General features: G+C 50.4%; 1 protein-coding gene across 1 annotated transcript in view; it reads left to right on the top strand.

Moving 5' to 3' along the window:
• Nucleotides 1-15,558, top strand: part of PHGDH (phosphoglycerate dehydrogenase) — a 38,723-nt gene extending 23,165 nt beyond the window's left edge. The window contains exons 6-12 of the mRNA XM_003409622.4: nucleotides 3,915-4,047; nucleotides 4,518-4,666; nucleotides 6,457-6,609; nucleotides 10,855-10,987; nucleotides 12,208-12,338; nucleotides 13,947-14,184; nucleotides 15,238-15,558. Coding sequence (XP_003409670.1) covers nucleotides 3,915-4,047; nucleotides 4,518-4,666; nucleotides 6,457-6,609; nucleotides 10,855-10,987; nucleotides 12,208-12,338; nucleotides 13,947-14,184; nucleotides 15,238-15,392 — 1,092 coding nt within the window. The 3' untranslated portion in view covers nucleotides 15,393-15,558. The remainder of the gene's footprint in view (nucleotides 1-3,914; nucleotides 4,048-4,517; nucleotides 4,667-6,456; nucleotides 6,610-10,854; nucleotides 10,988-12,207; nucleotides 12,339-13,946; nucleotides 14,185-15,237) is intronic.
• Nucleotides 15,559-15,795: the final 237 nt, after the last annotated feature.

The following is a 15,795-nucleotide window of genomic DNA, read 5'->3' as shown; positions in this document are numbered from 1 at the left end:
ATGAATGAGCAGACCAGCATCTCATGACAGCTCCTTTGTGGCCAGTGCAGTGATGAGTCAGACTTTAGCCCAGAGAGGTGGACATTGAACCAGAGCCCCCCATTTGCTACCATTTCCTTCAGGTCTAGCTGGTGCTTCCTGAGGTCTGCTGTGTCAGATGCTGTGCCCACAACAACCCTGTGGGTCAATACTGTTATCCCAGTTTTACAGAAAAGGAAACTGAGGCCCAGGAGAGTTATATGACATGCTTAAGATAATATGACTAGGGAATAGTGGAGGCCAGACTCTGGGTCTCCTGGCTTCCAGCCTGGTGGCCTTTACCCAGCACCACTGCCTCTGTCTTCATTAATGCTCTGTATGAGTTAAACAGTCCCTGCGCCATGTTACTGCCCAGTCACTCTAAGGACAAAAGCTCTGAAGGACAGGCAGCTCCTATATTCAGTCTGCTACCTAGAACAGTAATCCTCCAACTCTTTCTAGAGCCTCTGGTTCTGGAAAGGTGCCTTAGGGACAAGTGTGGGAGTGGGGAGAGGGCAAAAGGAGACAGCAAAGCTGGGGTTCTAGTCCTTCGACTCTGCAGCTTAGAATTTAGTTGTTTTTATATTGGGTCTCAGAGTGGTTAGTGCAAAGAGTTAAGCACTCTGCTGCTAACCAAAAGGTTGGAGGTTCAAGTCTACTCAGATGTACCTTGGAAGAAAAACCTGGCAATCTACTTCCAAAAAATCAGCCACCGAAAGCCCTATGGAGCGTAGGTCTACTCTGATAACACATGGAGTCGCTATGAGTCAGAATCTACTCAACAGCAGCTGGTTTTTGTTTTTTATACTGGGTTTCTGTTTAAGATTTCACTGGGGGAAAAAACAAAACAGTTCTATTGCTAAAACCAAAAACATTGGCTATGGGGTGGAAACAGGGCATGACCGTTAGGATTCTCATTGAAGCCCCCTTAAGTTCAAGGCCTTCTTGCTCTCCTCCTTCCACAGCTGAGCCAGCAGGGCCTTGGAGCAGCTCCTGGAGGACCATGGGAGGAGCTGGGGCTTCTCTATTGCACCAGCGTCAGGGCTCAGTCCTGGGGTCGGGATTGGAGGTGGGGGAATCCTTTCAGTTTCTCCCTGAGGCTCCTCTGTAACAATAGTCTTTGGATGGTGTGTATATAGAGGTGCTCCAGCAGCTGCGGATTCAGGTACACCAGGACCCTGGGCAGGCCCATGTGGTCTTCTGGTGTAGAATATTCTCTAGGACATTTCTTTGGTTTGAAACTTTTTCTCAAAAGTGTTGCCAAATAACAGGTGTGGTTTTGCAGACTCAATCCACTTATGCTGGCATGCCCCCCAGAATGCATCAACAGACCCAAGCCGGTCCCCCCAGTCCCTAGCCAAGTTCAGCTCCTCTCTGCTCTGGCTCTCTCAGGGGCACAGTGAGAACAAGAGTGTTCTCTGCCAAATTCTTTCCCTATAGCTGTCTGTAGATAAATGAGATACCTTCTCTCTGTGAAGGAAAGGAGTTGAGTCAGTACTTGTTGACCACTGAGGAAGATGCTTGTCTTCTGCTCTACTCATTCTTTTCCCTTGAGACAGAGGCACCTGCTGGCCAGGGCATGGTGCCAGGCTTACAGTGCAGACTCTTCCTCCTGCCAGGCCCAGGCTGTTTCTTGGCTTCCAAGAGCGGAGCAGGCCAGAGAGTTCTGTGAACTCGCTCAGCCAGGCTTGGCTTTGTAATCCTTGTTGGTGTCCTCTTCCTCTCACCACTTCATGTGAAAAAAAAAATCCATCTGGATTAGAGATGAATGGGCCCATTGTCTAGCCATTCTCGGAGCTACCAGACAAAGGAGATTTGTAACAACAAGGGCCCAGATGCTATCTGCTCCCCTGGACGTTCCATTCTTCCTATAAAAAGGGAGTACGGTTATTTAAGGGTCGAGGACTCAGGCCCAGAGGGAGCACTGACTTTGCCGTGATGCTGTTGACAGTGACTAAGCCAGGATTGAAATCCAGGCCTCGTGGGTCACAGCTGACAACCTTGGGTCTTGGAGGCCTGCCTGGCTCAGTCTGCTGTCCTGTCTTCTTGAGGACATTGATGCCTTCGAAATTCCTAAGATTTTTAAGTCTCTTCTCCCCTGGCCCCTTTGGTGTTGCTGACATAGACTGAACTCACAGAACACTGAGAAGCCTCTCTGGGGCTGACTAGGCAGAAAGTGGGTAGGTTTTCGTTGTTGCCAGGAGTCAAACCCTTTGTACCTAGCTGTACTCTGCCCTACTGCCTGTGCCGCCTCCATAACCTTCTAGGCATTGCCCTTGCCGAGAGAGATACGTGGCTGGTGTCCAAGACAGTCTGATGCAGGATGGGAGAGGCTTTCAGCTCACTCCACGCTGCTTTCTCATGGGGGGCTGTGGGCCCATATTCACCTCTGGGACAGTGCTGCCAGCCATTATGCCATCACTCCTCAGGTGACAGCAGGTCCCCAGGTAGACCTGCTCTTCCCACCCTCGCCCCATGCCCTCTCATCTGTGGCCTAGGGTTCCAGCCACTTTTTAGAGTGTAGACACTTACAGTGCAGGCTCTGGAGTCAGGACATCTGGTTTGTATCCCAGCCCTGCCATTCACTAGCTTTGTGACCTTGGAGAGATCATTTAACTTCTCTGTGACTCAGTTTCCTCACCTGTAAAATGGGGAAAAAAAAGTGCCTCACCCATTAACCCATTAAAGTGCAGTGGTTAAGAGACTGGCTGTAGTTTCAATGCGCCAACTGCTTCCTGAAAACCTTATGGGGGTCAGTTCCACTCTGCCCTGTAGGGTTGTTGGGAGTCAGAATCAACTTGATGACACTGGGTTAACCCATAAAGAATGAGTTTATGTCAAATCACTGACTCAGAGCAAATGCCATTTGAATGTTTGCTGTTATTAGCTATGATTTCACATCCTTTCCTCCTTTTTCAGAGCTTTTCTTCCCCAACTTTCCCTTTTCCTGTCACTAATAACTGATGTCCTTTGGCCAGTTCCATGGCGCTGATGTAATTTGCTCCCCTGGAGTTTTTCTGCCTGCCCCCATCTTCTAGGAGCTGATCTTTTTTCCTTCTTGGCAGCCTCAGGGAGGCCCCTCTGCTTTGGAGACCCCCTTCCTCCCTGGCTAGCCTAGACCGGGGGTCTTCCTGGGTCCTTCTCCACCCCTGCTGCCTTCACGTGCCACTTTCCTCCTCTCAATGCTGCCCTTGTTCCCCACCCCAATCAAATCTGCCTCGTTGAAAGGATCTGCCAATAGTCACTTGTACCTCTGTGTGATCTTAGTCATGAGCTGGGCCTTCCAAGACCAGAAGCGTTGTAAGCCTTATTAAAAGAAATTTCAAGACAGGGCATGTCAGTCTTAGTATATTGCCCCCACACCCAATGACAGGTCTTGGTCTCATTCCTAGCCCTGCTCTGCCACCACCAATACCCCCCTCCCTGATGCTTTCCTCGATGTTTAAACAGTCTGCTTCCTAAACCTATGGGCCATACAGTCATAGCCACCTCCTCTCCTCCCTTTTCTGGCTGACCATGACCATGGCCTGGCTCCCCATAGGACCATCCTCCCTCACATAGGGTGCCCCACTCTCCACATTCTACCTTGTCCAACCACACATGTGTTTCTCAGGCATCTGTTTGTGGTTAAGAGCATGGGCCCTGGAGGTGGACAACCGTCCTTTTGAATTCTGGCTCCATCACCTCCTCATTGTGTAAACCCTGCTTTCCTTATCCCTAAAGTGGAGATAAGAATACTACCAACCTCACTGGGTTGTCCTGGGAATTAAACTGGTGTTTGCAAAAGGCTTAGCGTAGTGCTTGGTATATGGTAAGTGTTCAATAGATGGTAACCATCAGGAATAATAACAACAATAATAATAATTGTTATTATTATATCTCTTGCTTCTGACCAGACGATAGGGTATGACCCCATCATTTCTCCAGAGGTCTCTTCCACCTTTGGAGTTCAGCAGCTGCCCCTGGAGGAGATCTGGCCTCTCTGTGATTTCATCACGGTGCACACACCGCTCCTGCCCTCCACGACAGGTATGCATGTTCCTACCTTGTGGGTCGGCCACAGAAGCCACACACCAGGTAAAGGTGGGCCGTCAGTAGGTACAGGTGACCAGCTGTGCGGAGGACCACTCAGGTCTTCTGGAGCGAGGCGATGCTCTGTTAGATGGCCCATGTCAGAGAGGAATTGGTGAGCTGGCTGGAAATGCATGGGGTGTCTGGGTGAGTTTGGCACAATCTGTGCCTCCAGTGATCCCCATGAGTACTTCTGGGGCTCTGCAGGGCTTTCTGATTGCAGGACCCATTCAAAGCAGTAATATCTCAGGAACTTCTGGGATGTTTCCAAATCAACCTTTTGGCTTGGAGTCTGGCCCAAATCCAGAACAGCGACTCCTGTCCCAGAACATCTGAGAAGGGAGAAGCGAGACAAAGAGGGACGGAAGGGCTGAGAACGGGGAATCCCAGGTGCCACCCCAGCAGGGAAACTCTGCCCTTTTTTCCAGGGTTGCTAAATGACAGCACCTTTGCCCAGTGCAAGAAAGGGGTGCGTGTGGTGAACTGTGCTCGGGGCGGAATTGTGGACGAAGGCGCCCTGCTCCGGGCCCTGCAATCTGGTCAGTGTGCTGGAGCCGCGCTGGACGTGTTTACTGAGGTAAGTGCCTGGTCGCCAGTGGCAGTGGAGGAGGGAGAGATGGGAAGCAGAGAGGCCTCATGGCAGGGAAGGCCAGCATGCTACTAGAGAGCCTTGGCTTACTGTTTCTAGTGTCCATGGTAAATAGAGGAAATTGTGTTGCAAGAAAACTTCCGTGATCTGAGGTGCCTTTGCAAAGCTTGGTGTGGGGACAGCCATGTTGACTCCTGCAAAATGTAAGTTTTAAATAGGACCTAATCTCTGGTCTTAGACTCCCCAGACTGCTGCCATTTTAATAACTTTAGGGGAAGACAGGAACTGCAAATCAGTTCTGAAGAGTTACTGGTCTGTTGCTGCGTGAGGCCAAGGATTTGGGGCAGGGAGTGGGGTTTAATGTACTGATATAGGTCTCTGAAGTGCAATCCCACTGCCAAGGAGACTTTCTACCCAAGGTCCCAATGGCTTTCCCTTACCCTTTTCTGCCCTGGGCGGGAAGGAAGCCTGAGGCTAATGGTTACAAGTGTTCCCTCAGTGCCCAGAGTGAGCTGCTCTCCTAGGTCCCCCTGTGGGAGTAGAGGCTGCACATCCACTCACCCACTCCCCTACCTTATCCTCACACCTGGTAGAACAGGGACAAGTGCATTTCCACTTTTTTCCTCAAACATTTTGCCCCAAGTGTCAGAGCTTCCCTTCTCTCCGAGGACACCGGAGAAAAAAACATGGATTCTGGAGCAGGCAGTCAGGGGTTTGCTCGTTCCAGTGCCTATTAGCTGTGTGGTCTGAGCCCCTGTAGTGCATTTTGCTCAACTAGACTATAAGCTCCTTGAAGTCAGGGGCATACCTTGCCCATCTCTGTGTTACCATCCTTCCTAACACTGTACCTTTCCCCAAAACTTGCCGTCTTGGGCATCCTCGTAGTACCTACTATTGTGTAGCCTGGACAGAGTGCTGGGAAGGGGGCCCGGAAGAGAAGAGGCCCAAGCAGCATTCCCAAGGGCAATACATTCTGCTCAGTATGCAGGAGGGTTGGAGGGGACTCTGGAAGGTGAGGCACAGGTACCTCAGGTGGCGGCCTGACCTAGTGAGGTGCAGATACCTGTGTTGAGTGCCTGTGAAGAGCGTGACACTGTGCTAAGAACTTAACCCGTGAGGCGCAGTGGCAGTAAACGCTGCAAGAATGCAGAGGGGGTGAGTTTCAGGGGGAAAACCCACAACAATAATAGCTACCACTGGTTGAGAACCTCTGTTACAGGTGCATAAAACCAGCCGCTGTTGAGTCCACTCCGACTCCTGGCGACCCCATGTATGTCAGAGTAGAACTGTGCTCCATAGGGTCTTCATTAGCTGATTTTTAACAAAATAGATGGCCAGGCCTTTCTTCCCAGCTAGCTCTGGGTAGACTCAAACCTCCAAATGTTCCATTGGCAGCCAAGTGCATTCATCATTTGTACCACCCAGGGACTCCAAGGGTGCATAATCCGCGCAATAATGTTATGAAGTAGATAGCATTAACCTCATTTTATAGGAAGGGAAACTGAGGCTCTAAGAGACTAAGATTTGCCCAAAGGCACATAGATAGTAAATGGTGGAGCTGAGGTTTGGCTCTGGTTCGCAGCTTTTGTTGTCTACACTCTGTTGTGGTGTAGAACATTCATGAGGAATCCAGTTGTTGAGACAAGCGACCACCTTGACGGAAGTAGAAGGCAGCACCACTCCCACCTTCCTTCTTGCCAGCTTCCCTAAGTCCTGGGCTACCTGAGTAGAGGTGGTCCATGTATGACAGCCAACCAAGAGGGTATCTTCCTGGACAGGAGCCACCACGAGACCGAGCCTTGGTGGACCACGAGAATGTCATCAGCTGCCCCCACCTTGGTGCCAGCACCATCGAAGCCCAGAGCCGCTGCGGGGAGGAAATTGCTGTCCAGTTCGTGGACATGGTGAAGGGGAAATCTCTTGCAGGGGTTGTGAGTATCACCCTATGGGGCTGGGGGCTCAGAGGTGAGAGAGGAGGGTAAGGAAGGTGTCTTTTTGGGAACGGTGCCTGCGTGGGTGAGCAGTGGTGTGGTGAACTGATTCAGCCCTGGGAGCTGAAGATAAGGGAACCCACCTGAATCAGCTCTGTTGGGGCAGGGGTGGGCAGGAGCAGCCCTAACCCCAGCCTTGCTATCTGAGGCCTGGCAGCAGGAGCTGCCAGCTTAGCCCTGCTGTACTGCAGCCTTGCTGCAGAGACTGTGGCTCTTCCCGAGCCCAGCCTCTAGAGAAAGACTTCTTTGTTCTCCACAAGCCTTGGGAACGAAGCAGCATTGCTAGGGTGATTGCTGGTGGACGCAGCGGGTGGGGGTGGATTGGGGGTGGCCTGTGTGGAACGCCCCTTCGCAGTGCTCTCGCCTTGCAAGCTTCTCAGAGCCCTTTTTTCTTCATGTCCATCTTAGAACCCTGGTGAAGGTTCTCCCTGCCCCCCAGTGTGAACCTTCTATACCAGCTGACCCCCTTGTTTTCCCAGACCAGAGCATAATCTCCCCACTTCTTTTGTTTAATTGTGGTAAGAATGTATATAACACAGCATTTGCCAGTCCAACCGTTTTTACTTGTATAAATCAGTGACATCATACGTTAATCACGTGTAAATATCACTAGTATCTTCCATCCCGACTGACAGATACTCAACGCTTCCTAAACAATGACTGCCCTTTTCTTCTCTCCCCTGCCTCTGGTAACCACTAACGAGCTCTGGTCTCTATACATGTGCCTGTTGTAGAGGTTTCATGTAAGTAGGAATATCCTCACTTCTTGACTTTGTTCATGTTGGGCCCTTCCTGGCATGCCCTCTTTTTCCTCCAGCCTGACTTCTATTTCGACTCCTATCTCATTCATTCATTCTTCAAATATTTCTTAAGCTCCAAAACCAAACCCGTTGCCACTGAGTCGATTTCAAGTCATAGCGACCTTATAGGACAGAGTAGAACTGCACTGTAGGGTTTCTAAGGAGCGGCTGGTGGATTCAAACTGCGGACCTTTTGATTAGCAGCCAAGCTCTTAACCACTGTGCCACCAGAGCTCCGTCTTAAGCTCCAGGGGGTGCCATATACTCTGTCTAGTTTTGTGGGGACACAGACGAATACGGCATGGCCTTGGTTTTTTGGGCTCACCACTCCCTTCACTGAGACTTATTTTTCATTTCTAGTTCCACCTCAGTCCTTTTGGCAATTAATCATATTGCCAAGGTTCCAGGAGTTTATATTTTTCTCGCTTCCTAAATTCTAAGTTCTCTGAGGAAAAAAACACGGCTCAAGCTTCCCTGCAGCTCGTGTGGCACCTTTGCGCTTGGCCCAGAGCATTCGATCAATAAGTCAATGGGATTGGGATGAGGCAGCTCCTGACCTTCTGGGCTGACCCTCGGCACAGGGATGTTAGCTGGTTTTGGAGAGAACTGTGGCAGTAGAAACACAAGGTATTTGTTCAGCCCTCCCACGCTTGGTTTGGCAGCCCACCCAGGCTACCCTGTCCTCTACAACCTGAGAAAGTAAGGGGACCAGCCTCTGCCCTGCCTCCCCATTCAGTCTGCTCAAAGTCAGGAGGACTCCCCAGGGCCAGCCATTGCAGGTACAAGGGGAGGGTCTGGAAAGCTTGGTGGCCACAGGAATGGAGTCAGCAAAGACACGTCGACTCTTGATCTGTCCGTGTTGGCAGGCCTCGTTCCTCTCTGTAGTGTGTCCGTTGGCTCCTTATGAGAGACTTACTCCTCCAACATCTTATACATCTGCTTATGAGCAGGTTCTGAACAGGTCTGAGCAGGTTCCTCCCAGGTGACACAGGTTGAGACCCAAGCTGATGCTTGGCCTGTGACAATTGCCAGTCAGTCTTGGCTTGGCTTTACCCACACAGCCCTTTCACAAAGCAGATCATTGCCCTCAAGGTTGCTGCCCTTACTAAGTTATTCATGTTGTTATTAGGTAGGGTGGCATTCCAGGGCTTTTCCTGAAGGGGGCTCCTTAACACAAATTCCATCAAATGGAACTATAGCATTTTCCCATCTTACTTAGGAGGTAAAATATCTTGGTCAACTTAGTCAATCTTTGGCAAGTTAAAAAAAAAACAAAAACAATTTTTTTTTATTATTGTAAAAATATTAATCTTAGGCAATTTTAAGTTTCCACCCCAAAGCAGCTGGCAGTCTTAGAGTAGGAGGTATTTGGGAAAATACATTTTTATCACATAGAAAGTATCTTTTTTCCTAAATTCTTTACTGTGTCTTCTCCAGTTCAATTCTGCTCAAACCTTAGACACAGATTAACATTAGGGTCAGGTGGGTGTCCAAAGGCTTTCTGGAGCCCCTCAGCTTATCTTCTAGAGAAGACTGAGAACCTCCTTTTATTCACCAGATATATGGTCAACAGGTCCTCTGGGTTGGGCTCCTCAGCCCGGACAGGGAGAAATGAGGGTCGTACCTGCCTTTGGGGCGGTGTAACTCAGCACTTTTACTCTGCCTGCTGCAAGCTTACAGCCCAGCCCAGTCGGTTGGCCTCTAGCTCTTCTCTCACCAGCTGATCTTCTCTTGTTCCACTTCCTCGCTTGCTGCTCTTCCTTCCTGTATCCCCTTGGAGAGGATAAATACAAGCCCTAAAGTAGGAAGCCCTCACCCAGGCTGCCTCCCACACAGAAGGGAGATCATTTCCAACAGATTCTTTTTTTTTTTTTAATTCTCTGCCAATTCTCTCTTTATGAAAAAAAGAAAGAGGCATTCATATTTTCTTTTCTCTACATCTTGTAGCTGTTTGTTTGATTTGCATAAAAAAATTCTGACTAGATCCCTCTTAGGTGTTTCTCTTTATAAGTTGCCTCAATAAAAGTGGCCAATATGTAACTCAGAACCAGAGTGTTTTGAACCACAAAATGGCACAGAAATTTTGTCCCAGGAATAAACTGGCCTTGTCGTCAAGCCCCTGTTGAAAATCCAGCCAGCCAGACACTAGACTAAAAACTTGAGGAAGATGCGCTGCTTCTGTCCCCCTTGACCTCCCAGCATGCCTTGTGGTGGATAGCATATGGGTCAGTGTGTGAAGCACAGGGTCATCAAAAGTATATAAAACCGCTTTATAAATTGTGATGTTCGATCATAGTGTTTAGTGACAGTATAAACATTCGCTTTTTTTTTTTTTTATCAATAGAGAAATTTAAGATAAAAGCAAATTAGGAATGCCATCCCACAGAGACCTACCACCATATATACAAGTAGTCTGTGCACCCTGTCTTAGTCATCTAGGGCTGCTATAACAGAAATACCACAAGTGGGGGGCTTTAACAAACAAATTTATTTTCTCACAGTTTAGAAGGCTCTAGGGAAAGGCTTTGTCTCTTGGCTCTGGGAGAAGGTCTTTGTCTCTTTTCAGTTTCTTTTTCTTCGTTCCTTGGAGATCTCATATAGGGGGCATCTATCTTCCCCCATCAGTGCTTGCTTGCTTGGTTGCTTGCTCAGTCACCTCTTATATCTCAAAAGAGGTTGACTCAAAACACACCATACACTCATAACTGTTAATAACTGTCTCATTAACATAACAAAGACAACCCATTCTCAAATGAGATTATAACCACAGGTATACAAAACCCAAACCCATCATTGAGTCGATTCCAACTCATAGTGACCCTGTAAAGCCAAACTTAAACCCATTGCCATCAAGTCAGTTCCAATTCATAGTGACCCTATAGGACAGAGTAGAACTGTCCCATAGGGTTTCCAAGGAGCAGCTAATGGATTTGAACTGTTGACCTGATTGATTAGCTCTTAACCACTGTGCCACCAGGGCCAGAATTTACAGCACACATTTTGGGGGGACACAGTTCAATCCATAAGAGCCCCCAAACATTTTATGTAGATTCACCTTCTTATTGTGCTGTTCAGATGCTTCCCCAGCATAGTGGGGCAGGGCTGACAGTTGAATGTAGGGAGAATTGACTCCTCATTCCCCGGCAATTTTGAGTGATCTCAGCGCTTTTGTCCATTCCTGCCTCCACAGTTCTCATTTGTAGGACTAGTCATTGCCTTCTTGTAGGTGGCTGATGGGCATTTGTCACGCACCAGGCACCCAAAGCAAAGGTGGGCCTTTGCCATCTGCTCTCCATGTGGGGCTGAGTCTCAACAACAAGACCTTGACTTGGCTGAGTTGAGCAGGCGTGCCCTGCCCTCAGCCCTGATCCCATTTTCTCTGCAGGTAAATGCCCAGGCCCTTACCAGTGCCTTCTCTCTACACACCAAGCCATGGATTGGTCTGGCAGAAGCTCTGGGGACACTGATGCGAGCCTGGGCCGGGTCCCCCAAAGGGACCATCCAGGTGGTGACACAGGGTGAGCCCAGATATTGCTGACTGCACGGGATGAGCTGGGGATGCTGTAGAGGGAGGGAGACAGGGGCATGGACTGGGTGTGTCTACTGCAAGCCACAGAGCTGGCGACAGACCTGGAGGTGACTTGGACCCTGGTCTTGTGATTCCACAACCTACGCTCCCAATATGGCTCACTTACTACTGAGAGTGGAGGGTGGTGGGGAAATACAAAAAGTCACTGGGAAAATAGATTGAATTTTTACAAATCATGTTTATGCAGTATTTGTAAGATGTTCATTGTTTGGGTCTAAGAGCTATCTCACAAGAGGTAGACTTGTAGGGAAGAGGCAGTAGGATCCAGGGGAGGGAGGCCTACTTTAAGCAACAGGATGTTAAATTCTGGTTTGATTCTGCTGCCCACCTGCTGGGTGACTTTGATTTCTTCTTGGGCAGAGTGAGAGAGTATGGATGTACCAGATGACCCCATGGGGACATTGTGTGCTCTGTAACATACTGAGGTGGGCCCTCGGGCCGGCCAGCGGACCTCAGGGTTGTTTGCCCAGCCGTGGTATGTGAATGAGAACAGTGCCCTTTGTCTGCCCCTCAGGGCCACTAAGCAGGCTCTGGACGCCTTTGTAGGGATCCAGCACTGTGCAAAGGTGGTTGAAAGGCCAGGGAGGGATCAGTTCCCTTATCATTCCAGAGGCTTGTCCTTCTCCTGTGACTGCTGGACATCTCTACGCCTTGGGAAGAGTGGGGATGGGGCGCTAGTCCCTGAAGCATTGACAATACCAGGGGATCCCCACTGGCCTGTGTGCCTAGGCCCAGGGGAAACAAGGCCTTGGTGGGACCTGGGTGGCAGGGGTCTGGGCGTCCAAGGTGAGACGTTGCTTCACTTGCTTCTTTTTGTTTCCATTTCCTGAGGCCTGCAAGGGTCCGAGTGCCAGGTCCGGGTGCCCTCAAGAATGACAGGCAGGCTGATATGGCGGAGTCAAAGGGGGGTGGATGCAGTGGAAGGTGGGCTGAATTTTGGAGGGCAGCTTCTCAGGGCTGATTTAGAGCATGCTGGCTTTCCTGGCTTGGATCCGGATTGTACCCCCCGACTCCGGCTGGCTCTGAGCCTTTGGGAGGAAGAGAATCGCAACTGCCCTGAGCAGTGAGCGTGGAGTGCCAGTGGCCTCCTGCCCGATCCTGTGTTTCTCAATAAATGGTGACCTTTTGATAGCTTCTCTTGGTCCCCAGGAACATCCTTGAAGAATGCGGGGAACTGCTTAAGCCCTGCAGTCATCGTGGGCCTCCTGAAGGAAGCTTCCAACCAGGTGGATGTGAACTTGGTGAACGCCAAACTGCTGGTGAAAGAGGCTGGGCTCAACGTACGTCCCCCACCCCCACCCTGTCCTTCGCCATTCCCTCTGGCACTGCTTTCTCCTTCATTTTCAGAGCGCTCTTTCAGAGCACTGTTATAGCCCTACTCGTTGAGTACAAGCCCTGGGTCTCTGTGAGAGGAAGCTCTGAAATCTTCACCTGCCAAATGAAGATACTGTCTACCTCTGAGTGTCTCTGTAAAGATTAAGCGAAACAATACATGTGAGAGTGCTTTTGTGAACTCCACTGCTCTGTGAAAAGGAGGCAATGGTAGTACCCCCATCTCTGGGTTACCGAGTGCTGCCATCATGAAAACATACTGCAAGTGGGTGGCTTTAAAGAATGGAAATTTATTTCTCACAGCTCAGGAGGCTAGAAGTCCAAAATCAAGGCATGGCTTTAGGGGGAGGGACTTCCTCGTCCATTTTGTTTTCTAGTAGCTGTTAGCAATCCCTGGAGTTCCTGGGCTTGTGGGTATACGTGGCATGTGTGTCTGTCTTCATAGGACATCTTCCCCCTGTGTGTGTCTCTGAGTCTATTCTGCTCTTTTTATAACTCAGAAATGGTTAGATTTAGGACCCACACTGGTATGACCTCACTAACCTAATAAAAGAAAAGTCCCTACTATTTCTAAACAGTCATATTTACAGGTACAGGGGTTAGGATTTCAATGCACAGTTTTGAGGGACACAGTTCAGCCCATAACACCCCATTTCACAGATTAGGAGAATGACAACCAGGCTGAGTATCCGGGCTGAATCCGACATGGTAGAGGCTTGGAGATGGCCCAGCGCCCCCTGTCTCTGGCTCTCCTTCCAGTGTTCTTTTTTCTGCAGCACCCTGCTTCTTGATTGGCTTGCAAGCCCCAGAAGCAAGCACCACGCCCCATGCACACTCTCCTGCCCCTCACTCCTTCCTGTTGGCCTCTTCACCTTTGGTCCCTTTTTCGGATCAAAGTTTGTGTTTCTCAGCTAGCGGGAGCTGGCAGAGCGAGATTAAACCAGTTGCCCTCAAGTCAATTCTGACCTGTGTGTCAGAGGAGAACAGAGCTCCAGAGGGTTTTTAGTGGCTGGTTTTTCAGAAATAGGTCACCAGGCCTTTTTCTACTGAGGTGTCTCTGAGTGGACTCCAACCTCCAACCTTTTGGTTAACAGCTAAGAACATTAACCGTCTGCACTGCCCAGGGACCCCACAGAGTTGCTTCCCCACCCGCTTCCTTCCTCCCCGCACTACTGTCTCCCAACCAGGCCACTGATTCTGTGCAGGAGGCAGTAAGTCACAGCAGGAGGCGCCAGACCCAGTCAGCCTGTGGCGGCCTGCTAACCCAGCAGCCGAGTCCTTACTGCCCTGCCTCCCTCTCTCACTGTCTCCAGTTGCTGTCCCTCCAAGCCTGTACCTGTACCTGTGAGATCTCTTTGTCTTTCCTCCAGGAAGCCATTGGCCATCCCAGGAAACTAATGCACAGGGCACTAGGCATATCCCATTGCTGTCTTCCCCCGGCCCTTGAACTGCTGAGCATATTGGCTCAGCCCTGTCAGTGGGCTACTGAGCCCAGGGAGAGGTGAGCATGATGCAGCCCAGAGGAATAACTGAGCCTCCTTGCTTTCTCTCCACAGATTACCACCTCCCACAGCCTTGCTATGCCAGGGGAGCAGAGCTTCGGGGAATGCCTCCTGACCGTGACCCTGGCAGGTACCCCCTACCAAGCTGTGGGCTCAGTGCAGGGCACCACGCCTGTGCTGCAGGCACTCAACGGCGCTGTCTTCAGGCCGGAAGTGCCTCTCTGCAGGGGCCTTCCCCTGCTCATGGTCCGTGCTCAGCCCTCCAACCTTGCCATGCTGCCTATCATGATTGGTGAGAAGGGACCTGTGGGGACAGTCAGCACCCTTCGGGCAGGGGTGGGGGTTTCTGCCGTGGGAATGGGCCCCACAGATCTTCTGCCTCCTCTCTATGCCTCAGAACACCTCTATCTGCATCACACTCTGGGTCTGTCATACCCATTTCCAGAACATTCAGGGGGTGGGTACTGAATTCAGAGAAGTGTTTTACGTAAGGTTGCAGAACTGTATGTTAGGGCTGAGACCAGAATCCGTGCTCACCATGCTAAGCTCAGTTTCAACGTGCCTGTGGCGAGGTCTCCCTGGAGCTCAGAGCCCTGACCACAGGCTCTTCCCCTACCCGCAGTCCTTGTTGTCCAGCCTGACTGAAGCAGAGCCTGTGGGGTATCTCTTCCAGCAGTCATGGGCATCGGGGACCTGCCCCCATGCTGAGCATTGCTCCCCTGGGGCCTGGGCTGCTGGGTGCACGTCCAGGTTTGACAGAGGGTGTGTCTCAGACCTCTAGGAACTTCTTTTCACCATCCCTTCCAGACACCGAGAGGAACTTTCCTCTGCTTTTTCCCTCCCTTGCTGTTGACCGGGATAAAATCGGCCATCAGCAAGTCAAAAGACAGCTACAGCTCTTTGTATCTGGATTTCTTTTCTCTGTCTTGCCTGATAGCCAGGATGTTCCCAGTCTCTGGAATGGCGAGGGAAGATGGCCAGATGCTCCCATTTCTTCCATCTATGATGTTTTTGATTCTGTGACCCTCATCCCCCCACTGCAGCTTTGATCATGTTGTTAGTTGCAGTTGAGTCGATCCCAACTCGTAGCGACCCCATGTGTGCAGAGTAGAACTGCTTCATAGGGTTTTCAAGGCTGTGACCTTTCAGAAGCAGATCTTTTGAGGTGCCTCTGGGTGGGTGTGAACCTCCAACCTTTCAGCTAGTGGTCAAGCACTTGACTGTTAGCACCACGCAGGGACTCCAGCTTTGATTATTGAAGCCCAAAACTTCTTATTCTATCCCCAACCCCTTGCTCCCCCTTTCCCCACGCCCTGTGCCAACTGGAATTTCTTCTGCTCCACAGGCCTTCTGGCAGAGGCGGGCGTGCAGCTGCTGTCCTACCAGACCTCAGTGCTGTCGGATGGGGAGACCTGGCATGTCATGGGCATCTCTTCCCTGCTGCCCAGCCTGGAGGCGTGGAAGCAGCACGTGACCCAGGCCTTCCAGTTCCACTTCTAACCTTCGAGCTCATTGGTCCCAGCCTCTGTTGCTTTTCTGGAGAAACCTACTCACTGTGAACAACAGGAAGAGGAGATACACATTCCCCAGGCTTACCATGGTCCACTGCAAATCGTCGGACCCGTGTAGTGCAGCAGTAACTGTCTAATAAAGACCTGACCCCAAACTCAATGTCTTTGTCTTGCCATTACCCTGAGTAGCCATCAGAGGGCAGCCATGGGGCTTGGTTTTGGTTGCAGGCACATGCGGAGTGTGGCGGATTTGGGTGGATAAATTGCATGCCTGGGATGGTACTCTGAAGATGATCCTTCTGCTGTCTGTCCTTCAAGATTATTCAGAGGCATTTTTATAGGAACAAAGCTGAAGATATTTCAGGTCGCTATGACATCTTCCATCTGAAAGC

The sequence above is a fragment of the Loxodonta africana genome, chromosome 3, assembly GCF_030014295.1.
Source record: "Loxodonta africana isolate mLoxAfr1 chromosome 3, mLoxAfr1.hap2, whole genome shotgun sequence".
In the NCBI taxonomy this organism is placed as follows: domain Eukaryota; kingdom Metazoa; phylum Chordata; class Mammalia; order Proboscidea; family Elephantidae; genus Loxodonta; species Loxodonta africana.
The sequence above is the reverse complement of the archived record's forward strand: the minus strand, read 5'-3'. Positions and strand labels throughout refer to the sequence as shown.